The 12,432-nt window shown below is 38.6% G+C and overlaps 1 protein-coding gene across 2 annotated transcripts; it reads right to left on the bottom strand.

Moving 5' to 3' along the window:
- Positions 1–1,839: 1,839 nt before the first annotated feature.
- LOC105050088 (homeobox protein knotted-1-like 2) lies at positions 1,840–11,607 on the bottom strand. Of its 2 annotated transcripts, none has more exons than XM_010929956.4 (6): positions 10,475–11,607; positions 6,067–6,187; positions 2,927–3,120; positions 2,726–2,857; positions 2,408–2,544; positions 1,840–2,270 (listed from the first exon to the last, which is right to left on the bottom strand). In XM_010929956.4, exons 1-6 carry the CDS (start codon positions 11,255–11,257, stop codon positions 2,258–2,260), a joined length of 1,380 nt encoding a protein of 459 aa, XP_010928258.1. In that variant the 5' UTR covers positions 11,258–11,607; the 3' UTR covers positions 1,840–2,257. The 2 variants fall into 2 exon arrangements, with proteins under 2 accessions (XP_010928258.1, XP_010928259.1); XM_010929957.3 differs by having other exon boundaries at positions 1,840–2,286; positions 10,475–11,599.
- Positions 11,608–12,432: the final 825 nt, after the last annotated feature.

Raw genomic sequence — 12,432 nt, 5'->3', positions numbered from 1 at the left:
ACCTACAGTTATTAAATGCATTTTAGAAAGTGATGATTATGTGAATCAATCGGATGAAATGGTGCATTCAATATCGAATTTTCTACACCACCCATGATGCACAAAGAATTTCTCATTGGGTGTAAGCGGAAAGTAAAAGATGGGACAGTCGAGAAATATGAAAGCTAAACAGGCAGACCACCCGTGAGCGAACAAAATTATGTTGTCACCAACTAGAAAGCCAGAGAAACTGCAATGCTCCCTAAAAGGTAGTAGAACACAGCATAGCCAAAGTACTAATCCATGCCCAATAAAGATGTGGCAGATCAAGATAAAGAGATATAGTGGTACAAAACAAAGTGAAGTCCATTGAGAAGGCATAAAAAGCATGTTAGATGATGTAGATAATGTGCCGAACATAGTCCACCAATATCTTGCATGGAGCAGCACATCTAAAGAGAGTACCACCTTCTGAAGAACATGCCAAATAAGGAAATAAGCAAGGCACTAAAGATACTGAAATGAGTAGCATCTTAATATAGTTAGGTAAAGGACAGGCAGACATAACATGAGATTCCCAATAGCAAAACTGCTCCAGCACACAATTGTCCCATGGTTGCTCTGATTATGCTGCTGAGATGGTTGATGCATAAGAACAGAAGCTACATATAACCAGTGCCAAGCTATATGTACTGATGGATCACACACACGTAGCTAGCTTGTTGAAAAACCAAGGAAGCAAACACCACAAAATCCAAGAAATCCAAAATAATGATATGTTGAATGAAAAACAAAAGCAACTGAATTCAGGATTCGTCTCAGAATAAGAATTTACATCTAGCTTGGCTTCATTTTAATTCCTCAGCCTTCTTTGGCAGTTTTAACAACATTACCTCCCCTCAGCAAGCATCATCACAATTATTATCTCAGTGCACCTACCACACTTGCAGTCCTAATCTATCTCACACCTTTTTTTGCAATCAGCTAATCAGGAGAAGATCCCTGGACAAAATATACTCGGGTCCAAGGAGGAGAAACCCTACAACTCTTGCATATCAAACAAGAAGGCGCCTCAAAGATCGGCTCAGTATGGTGACAATCACAGAAGGATTCAGGTGCAGCAGGGCATCGGGTGAGTGGATCCAGCATAACATCTCAGATTGCAGGAGCCGCCTCTACAAAATATTGCAAGTTATAATAAAGTTTGCGTCATGATCTAACAACGATTGTGCTCATATCCTGATTAAAACAACTTCATTCATCTCTGAATCTTCGTTTTGGCATCAGAGATCATTCATTAGTGCATTGCAAACTTGAAAGCTATTGAATTGTTTATGCAATTGTTTCATAAAGTTGAATGAAATATGATTACTAATGACCTTTCTATAGAGAAGTTCTGTTGCAAGGAAACATATCAAAATTTCCTCACACTTCTGCTACATTTCATATAATACGCCACTTATATGCTCGGCGAAACAATTACTATATTGAAACAGCAGATTTTAGTCATGGTGTCACATCAGGGAAGAAAAAGAGCATAGAATCACGCAGAAAGGATATTAAATTCATGCATTGCTCACTATGAATCCACCAAACTATTGAGCTCGTGCTAATAAAAATCTCTATTCATTAATTTTGTTGCAGTGCAGCATTTAAATCTGATTTTCCCATCACCTGAGCCTTCAGCAACGCCAAGCTCCAAAGCTTCCTGCAATAACTGGGCATTTTCGATTCTGCAATTTGCAAGCAGACAGCAAATGCTTGCTTTGACATCAAGTATTGAACAAGGTAAATCAGGGACAACTTTCAGATACGAACACATATACCAAAATAGTTACATATATATATATTCTAGTCTGCTTTGCTACACAATGTAAAATCAAGATTGTCATTATAACTAATCATAGTAGTGCATCATAACAATTTATTACACTGTACACCCAGACCTCTACCTTCTTATAAAATTACATGTATAGGGGTAAAATAAAACTTAGTCCACCAACACGTGGGTGACAAAAGTTAAAGAATCTTTTGACATTATCTTCAAATCTGATATTTCGATTCCACCATGACTGCCACTGCACGCATTATCTCCAGAAATATCTATTATCACCTTTAAATGCTAACATTAGCTTTCTTTATAAATAATATGGGTTATTATATGAGGATCGCCGCAGATTCATGTGCATCCCTTGATTCAGATTTGTCATGCACTGATCTTTGCCAAAGTCCCCACTGTAACAGTGAAATGGCTTGCAGTGGATACTCGTTTCTATCCTCAGCCTGTCATCCTGACATTGTCATCACCTGCATTACTTCAGATTTAAATAAGCAGAAAGCTCTAAAATAAAATCATACCACACACACAAAAAAAAAAAAAAAAAAAAAAAAAGAACCTTTTAAGGTATAGAAGCTTGCCATTCCGTACCTTTTGCGCTTACTTTTCAGAGAAATGGATGATGATGGATTGCTGTGCCAGTTCCTTTTCCTTTGATTGATGAACCAGTTATTTATCTGCTTTAGTTGTAGTCCTGTTTCCTCCACTAACCGAGCCTTGTCATCCTCCTGGAAGCATGCAAAGCATATGAGATTATTAAAGAGTTTGGTGCACCACAAAACCAGCATGATGCCAAAGAAGAATATTAAAAAAACAAAAAAAGAAACATTGTCGGCAATAATTACCACCAAAGCTGGTCTATAATTAGATTGGAGTGACAAGGGCTAGATGATCGATATCTTCACTTACTGTTGGGTATGGCCACTTAGAGTGGGCCTGCCACCAAGCCTTCAAAGCAGAAGTGGTATCCCCCGGAAGTTTTCCAGCCCTTCGCTTGCGCAGAATCTCCTCCCTTATGTCGACAATTTTCTCTTTGTACCCCTACAAATTTAAAAACTTTGAATGGCAATCTATACCTGAATGCAACCCTACAAAACATTACTTCTTTACCTGTTTCAGTTCATGCTTCAGCTCTTGCCTGACCCGTTCCATCAAGGACCTTTCACTCTCTGTTGGAATAAGGGGACCAAATCCCATGCTATCAGGTCCATCCAAGCTTCCATCAAATAAATTTGTTTCACTGTCTGCCTGGTCATCATCATCATCAGACATGGTAGCACCTGTGCCCTCACCAGGAGAGACACCTGCAATACCTCACATTTTTAAACAATCAATGCTCTTTAGAATTCCTCAACATAAGTGTGCAGATGAGTCATAAAGAATCTATAATTGGTACACCTCCTTGAACTTGTTAAAGACAAAATCATTTGTAACACAGCATGCCCATGCAGCACGTCTTAGTCTTACTAAGATCAAAAGAAATTTAGGCAGTCAATCTTATCTAAGTAACAATCCACTAGAAATAGAGGAAAGAGATGATTTGATGCATGACTGCAGAAAAAAAATCTGAGGAAAGAAATGGCACAAAAACAGACAAAAAAGGTATTTTTTTTCCAGAAAGGTGCATTATTGGACTACCTTCTTCCATAATGAGGCTTATTGGAGATGATGGGTAAACATTACCAGGCTTTTACGAGAGATTGGCAGTACATCTTCTCCATAAAGTTGCTTAGAGGCTGTCTGCCTGCAATTCAATTTCTTGCAAAAGCAGGCTACCCTGTAGTCGAGCTGGTAAGGTTACCCCCATGAAAAAAGTAAACTATTTATTTTTCTATTAGAGTACATATATTATTTTTTAATAATTACAATGGAAAAATAATATTGCTATTAGATTATTATTGGATTGGTATGACAATAATGACTATAGTGATGATGTAGTAATTGTTCAACATATATACTTCGGTATACAATCATATCTATTGTTGTGTGCATTATAATAACTAATAGTTATTATATGACATTCATTATGTTTTTTGATAAGAATGACATTCATTAGTTTGCCTGCAATTTCAAGCTCTTGCTGGCTTGGCCAATCTTTCTTTCTATTTTATAATTTTAGTATCCCATCCCCTCTTGATAAAACTTGATGCAACTCAAAAAGAATTGCATTAGTAGGTGAGAGATTGGGATTCATTATTCTTGTGAGCCTGAACACATTTTCGTAATGCAAATACCCTCGTGTGATTACAAGCTTCCATAGGTGATAAGCGTAATGAGTACTCCTCAAGATTTGCTTATGAATAATGCACTTAACATGTGTATCTTATAATACAAATACAAGGTAATAGGAATTTCTTCTAATAATTAGGCTTGTTTTGCCCAAGAAAAAAGAAGGGAATGATATTATGTGGGATAATGATAGAGGTATAACCTGTCAGAGATGAATCAATTTATGATAATAACACAACCAAATGTGCCTTTATGCCTTTTGACATCATCTATTGCTAATATTTACGCAAGAACAAGTGGAATGCTAAGAAGAAATGACATTTTGGAGAGTTTTGGAATATTGACATTTGACAATGTTACAGATGCAACTTCGAAGAATAATAATAATAAACAACCAATATAGATGGTAAAGCCGAAAAAAAAGGTAGACAAAAAACATAGATATAGATAAAGAAATATCAAAGAAGCTCTTGATAACATGCTGTAGAGTTCAAAGAGAAAATACTCTTAGGTAACTGTTAAGTCCATGCATGCTATTTGTTATAAATATGTTGGACAAAGCAGAAGATGCAAATTTCCGATATATGCCAAGGAGAGAAGAAAATGAAAAGTTGGAGATAATGAACGATGACATGTACATATCAGATACGGTCATGTGAAGAGATCATCAAAGGTAACTTAGTTAATAGACAAGCTTGGGTTTGAGTTGAAGATTTGGTGAAGATGATAGATAGCTAAGAAAACTATATAGGAGGAAGAACTTTTGCATAGCCTGTAGTCACCAAGTTTCTATTGATCTATAAATGACAAGTAAAGAATGCTTCACAAATTAGGGCATGGGTGAGACTATCTATATGTGTGTAGTATGCAAGAGAACACAGAAGATTAAGAATCGGAATGGGTGATTCATCTACATAAGCAATTTGAATATGGTGATAGTTTCAACTACTGTGGAGAAGAGAGGAAAAAGATTGTTCATAGTGTTTAACTACCATAAAAGAAGCCCTCATTCTGTTTAAGTATTATTATGAAGTTCAAGACTTGGAAATTAGATAATTAATATGATAATTAAAGAAGAATAATACATTCAGTATATAAATGATAGATGTGTTAATAAGTTAGGAAGTAAGATTGGAAATAAAATATAGGAAAGCATGACACCAAGACCTAATACTTAAGACTTAATATAAGTTTTGTGATATTCTTTTTTTTTTTTTTTTTGAAAAAATGGGATGACTAGCAGACTGCAAACTACAAAAGGCCAATGAAGGGCATTTTAGTAATTATATTCAGTTCATCCTAGATGTATCTGCACATCTTGGGAGTCAGAAATTATCCATGTCAGCTACATATATACTTTAATTAATGAACTTATTACATACTAAAATATAAGGTCATGTTCTCAATCAATGAAGCAACTAATTTTCACTATGTCTTTGAGCTACTCACGATGCGAAACCATCAGTCTCATGCTTCAAATGTGATGACAACAACACCGGATCTAAAAAGGTAGGATAAGTCTCAGATATCTACTATTTAAAGTCTTGCTATAATGACGGCAGCTAGGATGAAACCATAGAGCCACTTTGAATTTGTCATAAAAGAAAATATTCATTGCAGTACAAATAATAAATGCTCCTCAATATATAATAATTTCCATGATTTATGAGTTGATATACACCAGCATGCAAGTATGGTGTGCGAGTCAATTTTTGTTGGTTATGGCCATGAAAGAATGGTCTATGCTACTGTACCATGCATGCTGATCTGTCTACTGGCATGGACTAGCACAAAGCAGTTCCAAAGCATATACTTTGAAATGAGGCCCCAAACACATGATCAGCATGGCATGGTATATACAATATTGCATGGTAGTGAACCACACAACCCGTGATCAGCATATGTATGGAATGCAATAATTGAATCCATATTATTTTTCAGATTTTTTTTTTAAAATTTCTACTGCATGTGTTACATTTATTGAACTTATCAACATTCAAAAAATAAAATACAAAAGTCACCTGTGAGGCTTTGTAGGGACTGTTCAAGCTCCCAGCAAGCCATCACTGCTTCCATTGCATGAACACGCACATGCTGCTGTAGTTGTTCTTTGAAGGAGCAGAGTAGCAAGACATAATGTGTCTAACCAAAAGCAAGAATCACATATTAGTATGCTTATGAATGTTCTGAGAGAACAGATTTAAGAGAAGAGTCCTAGAAAGAATTACAATTCTTTATTAAAGCATGACAGTTTTGAGTTTCAGCATATTCCCTTTAGATTTTCTATCAACTTCCAAACAAGGACTTTTTTAAAATACATGTCGCTCGTCAGCAAATCTTAGCAAAAATGGAGCTAGTCAATAAATGCCTTCTTTTCTCGGAAAATAAACATGGCGGATACTAGCTTCTTTTTCCTCAACTTTTGTTTTCCATATTTTGATTGCTTGATTTGCTTGGCTCTCTGATCATAAACTAATTAACCTATTCTAAATCAATTAAAATTGCTGTTTAAAATTTTTAGATTGATAGAATTCTTCAATTTAGAATCTTCCATCTCCATCTAGTAATGTTTCCCTTTGAAGTTTCTCTCCCTTGTAGTAATCCATTTTATGAAATTTGTTTTTTTATTTAAAATATAAATATTATATTTTGTATATAATGTAATTTAAAATTTTATTTTTACTTTTCGCATCTTAAGCATGCATTGCACATGCTCGGTTGCTTGTTTCTTTAAGCACAGAGCTCAGGTTCAAGACAGTGAGAGATTTTCAACTTATACTTTCCAACATCGTATTTGGTTCACCATCACACAATTCATTAACCTTTGAAAATGTCAGAACAAACATCATGCACAGTTACATCACCAATAGATTGGCAGCCACAATACGCATGCCTATGCCAATAAACAATATCAAAAATGTGTAAATTTAAACACATAAGCATGTGGAGCTGCTATGAAACAAATAGTCTAGTCCATAAATGGGAACATACGAGACCCTCCTAACTATGATTTATATTTCCAACACCAGTTTCATGTCTTCATTGTGTTTTGAAGTTTGAACTCCTATGTGGCTTGTTGGGGTGGGTTGTGCTATTCAGGCTATTTGGGCTTGTTGGGCTCTCTTTGACTTTTTCTTTTCCTCTCCCTTTTCCCTTCCCTTTTCTGATTTTCTTCTGCTCCTTAAGCAAGAGAACTTCACACTTTCTTCTTTCTTTTTAATAAATACAGGTGGTCCTTCTGGACCTCCTTTCCAATAAAAAAAAAAAAGAACATTGCGTTAAAAAGAAATGAAAAAATACAGTGACATATCCGAGATTTCTGTGAAAGTTAATTGTTTGACATGCAATCAAATTATTATTAGTTACATTAATCTAATTGAGTCAGTCCAAACCAAGAATTAAATTTGAAAAAATATAGGTTAGACTTGGGTCCTATTAAATTTGTGGGATTGGTCATTAAGCCCGATTTAAATGAGGTACAAGCTTTACAAGTTGGCTTAGGTGAACAACATGTGGCCAATTCACATTCCTGAGATCAATAAAGCTCAAAGTTATGGTTCAACAATTACAAAACTCTTCAAAAACATCAAGTTGGTGCTCAATGATTTTATCTTTGTCATTAAGGAGTCTAAAGTCCTCAAAAGCTATGTTCTATGTTCTGTTATAAACCAAAATTAAGAGACCAATCCACCATATGTATGAGGCCTTTGTGTTCCTTTGTCCATTACAATAATGTATAGCTAATATATACTCCCTTTCCTTGAGCCATAGGAAACTTTTTGATTTTCTTTCACTGGATCATTCATTTGATAAGAAGCATGGTACAGGAGACACGGGGACAATTAAGCTCAATGTCTATAGCACAACTACAGGAGTCATGATTGCTGGTGATGCAATGAGCACCTCCATTAACTAAAGCAAGCAGGGCAAGAAGAGTGTGTGAAACACTTAAATCATGCAGCAAGTAAAAGGATATGGAAGCGCAAACACACGAATACCATGGTTTGTGATTTCCCCCTTGCCACAACATGAGCAATTATCTTTTGACTATGATTTTCAAAAAATAAGGAAGTTAACCAAATCATACAATATACCATCACTGAACTAGTCAAGTGATATCTAGCTTCCTTAGCATCATAAATTCCTTTATTTCAAAAGGATTATGGGAAGGAGAGGACAATTCTTGTCTCACTGAGCCTTTTAAATAGCAGAGAAACCATGATCCGGAAGTAGGATAAAATGTGCTAGGTTAATGTAATACTAGCTGAGAATACGGACAAATTGCAGAATTTCTGTGAAAATAATTGAAATACAGAATAACACAACAAACGTGATGTTAGCAGGAAGGGCAGCATACAGAATTTCTACCGTCAGTAGGAAAAGTCAAAGTTCTACATCATGGAAAAGCAAATGGTCGAGAAATAAAATAAGTGTCTAAAGCGCATTAAATTGCACAGGTCAGAACTGAAGTGAAAGACCTCACTGCCCTCTGAGATATTTGAGTGCCACAATGTCTTCTACAAGATTCAGGGACAAAAGGTCCTAATAATAGTATTGGCATTGTAATCAGATGCAAATAATGTCATCCACGTAAAGCAATACAGCAGCAGGAGAACCCTTAAGGCACAATTTAATAGGGGATAGTCAGCAATGACTGACAACAACATCTTTGCAAATAATCAAGGGAAGTTGGAGTAGCACGATAAATACAATTTACAAATGAATCCATAAACTTTCCATTTACAAGAAGAAGAATATTATCATAGTCAATGCTTATGATCCAAAATAAGTAAAGAGATAAACTGCTTAATATGATAAGTGAATTGATTTTCTGCCTAATAAAGCAGAGAACAGAACTCTTTCCTAATTGGGAGAATGCATTGTATCAAGAGGTATAGATGGATGAAAAATAAAGGGAAAAGTCATAAATAACAAACTTAAAACATCCATAATGGTGTCACCTCATTAGAAATAAAATTATTGTAGTTTTCGCAGGTAAAATATTGGTTCAACTCGGGATTCAAGGAAAGGTCCAAAAAAGATACAGAGTTAAGATTGTTGAATAGGTTGATATTAGCTGAAATCAATATTTCATAGCATTTATTTCAGCAGCATCTTCAGAATGATTCACCAAGTCCAGTCTCATGCAGTGAAGATCCTCAAGCAATCATCATTCATCTTGAAACCTATTGATAAGGAACATGTTGAAGTGTATTGAATAATAAAACCTTTCACATATTTATTGACGCAGCGTTGGATGATTGATTCCTTTCTTTCTCATAGCCTGCATCCAATAACTGGCCTTATTCAAACTTGCGACTTGGTTACGGTACCTAAACTGCTTTCCAGTTAACTGCTGACTTTCTTTGTTAGCTCACCCTAAACTCTGAGTGAATTCAATCTAGTTGTTTCTTAGCATATTTCTCCATAATATATAACATTATAATACAAAACAGAATTTCAATCAAGGGACCGATGACAACACCAACCTTTAGTTGTAAACCTGCGGTTGTGATGAAAGGAAACTTAGCTGTTTTTGGTGACTTTGGTCCCATTTCCGACATCTGAAACCTTTAGCATTCTTTATTTGCTCTCGAGTTAAAAGCCTTCTTTTTTAAAATAACTTTCCTCGATATAAGAATAAATGACAAGCAAACAGGTAATACTCCAATATTTACTTAACAGTCATGCCTTGTCCAGCCCTACCTCAGTGCTATGTTGAACGCACGACTGAGATTGGTCTATAGTACGTGACTTCACATTACTCACGGGCAATTCAAAATGAATCACAGGGTGGATAGATAAGCAGAAGATGAGAACAAAGAGGCAGGGAAAGTTGGCATGGCTGAAAAACCATGGCCACTCTGTAATTTCTAATATTCCATGCATGATACATGGATGATGTATGAACATCAAGCAAATTTAGAAGACTAGAATAACCAGAAGAATGATAACTCTTACAGAGAGCTGAGCAAATGTTTTCCTTAAGCGAAAATATCCAGACTTTATAACCACCGACAAACTCCTCTAAACGGATAGCTCAAAAATCAGTATTTCTAATCTTCCGCTGTGATAAGATCCAAAGATTTAACAACAACAATAATAAGGCAAATCTGTTCCCGTCTCCTCCTTTCATAGAATCCAGCATTCCTAGACTGCTCGAAGTCAACAATCTATATTTTCCTTCTTAGTTAAATGCTTCTGAGTTCTGACAATTAAAAACCAGATCTTTCTAACCGTTTTCTCAAGCGCAAATATCTTGTACACCAAGAAAACAACAAAATAACCATTGTTAAAGAGTTGGAGAAAAGAAACATATAAATTTAGTCAGAGAGACATCAAGAAAGATAGATGGATTGAGAAGGAGACGGAGAAGGATAGGTTAGAAAGCAGAGAAGACTAGAAGAAAAGAAAACAAAAGGAAATTACCATGAACTGATCGAGTTCCTTGTTGTCTCCGAGCATCTGGTTGCCGGGACCGAGCACCGAGTACTTGGCCACCACGTTCTGAGATTGGGCCAGCTGAGCGTCGATCCGCGGCAGCTGGTCCACCGGAGTCGCGATCCGGAGGCACGCCACGTGTGCCGACAGCAGCTGGTCGTACAGCGGATGCGACAGTATCTCGGCCTTGTACCTCGTGCTCTGCCACGAACCCTCTCCCACCTGCTCCACCGCACCGCCGCCTGCCGGCCCCTGCAAGCCCGTCTCCCCTTCCCCCAGCTCCCCTCCACCGTGGGTCTGCTGGCCGCTCCCCCCTGCGTCGGTGGAGATCGCCGCGGCGATCATGGAGTCGCTGGACACCGGTACCTCCTCGTCGCTCCCGCTCCGCTGCAGGATCGCCGGCCGCGGCAGCCACTGCCCCCCGCCGCCGCTGGAGGCTGCGGCTCCGCCCGCCGGCGACGCCGACGAGTCGGAGGTGGATTGGAGGTGGAGGAAGCTCCCGTCCACGTAGTGGTGGCCCTGCTGCCGGAGAATTGCGCTGTTGAGCCACGTCGGCCCCCCTCCTCCCCTGCCTCCGGCGGCGAGCGACGGCTTCCCGGAGGCCTCGGCCATGAGGCGGTGAAGGTCCTTGCCGTCCTTGGCGTCGGAGGAGGAGGAGTGCTGTCCTCCGTGCTGGTTCATGGTCCTGAGCACCACCGGGCCCTCCCCCAAATGCTTGTCCGAGTACTGCGGCAGCCCCATCTCGTGCGAGAGGTGGTTGGGGAACGCCATCCGCTCACCTGCCCACCCCCGGTGCCCCGAGTCGCGTTAACCCGCCCACCACTCCCTAACTCCCTCTTCTCAGCGATAGATAGAAAGAACGAGATTGAGAGGACGTCGAAAACCCGAAAGCCACGACGACGACGACGACGACGACGACGACGACGGCAGGGGGAGGTCGATGAAGCACAAAACCAATAGTCGTCGCTAATGGTTGCTGCTAACCATTTATTTAAATGAAAAGAAAAATCGCTTCTTTGTCGTTATAATTTATAAATTGATTAATACGATTTTTTTTTTTCAAATGATTAAAAAATTTCCAAGCTATCGAATAAAATAATAATTGCGACGCATAGGCTGGTGGGCGGCCGTTTCCGGATACCGCTTCGAGGGCTCCGAAACCGCCTCCTGGTTCCCGTTACCGCCGCCTGATCGGACGGAGATATTGTGGCGTCCTGGAAGATAGTGGGGTGACAGTTAATGAGCGGCAGTAATTATGTGGGGAAAAGATAAATATACCCTTTATTTATAGTAAGCACACCCGTTTTTGTTTCTGAAAGGAGAGTTGGTGTATGCGGTAATAAGAATAATAGCAGTGATGTAATAAAGGAGGACGGTGACAGGTGGAAAAGGGCGGGCGAGAGAGATGTTGGGGTCTCCCGTTCCGTCGGTTCGGGACAGTGACGGGGGAACACGTGGCGGGAAGAGGAGTGGGGTGGACCACCGGGGAGGGGACCGGGAGACGAGCACGCCTCTCGTGGTGGACCAGTGAAATGGAGCCACGTGATGGAGGACGTCGTGGGGGCGACGGAATTTTGACTCTTGAGTGGGTTTTGGGGCGGGGGCTCCCGCTATTTTGTTCCTTTAGGTGCCACGTGGTCCCCGTCAAGTCGTCAACCTTACCTTTGGTAATACCGTTACGGAGTGTGAACTAATCCGTTAACTGTTATGGTGTTGATATTTTTGATTGCATATATTTCGATAAAGCAAATTAATTTGGTGCAATTATTAATGCATACCGTTTTTACTAGAGATGATTAATCTATGTTGAACATAGGTAAATACAAGCAATGTATTCTTTTTTTCCCCTTCACATTGCTACAGTAAATTATACTCCATTTCAATGACTCATGATAGTATTATATAATTTCTAGTGGAGAAATACAAATGAAAAAAAAAGTTAGAAA

Source organism: Elaeis guineensis, chromosome 8 (genome assembly GCF_000442705.2).
Source record: "Elaeis guineensis isolate ETL-2024a chromosome 8, EG11, whole genome shotgun sequence".
NCBI classification, from domain to species: Eukaryota; Viridiplantae; Streptophyta; class Magnoliopsida; order Arecales; family Arecaceae; genus Elaeis; species Elaeis guineensis.
Note: the sequence above shows the minus strand (reverse complement) of the source record. Positions and strands in the feature narration are given on the sequence as shown.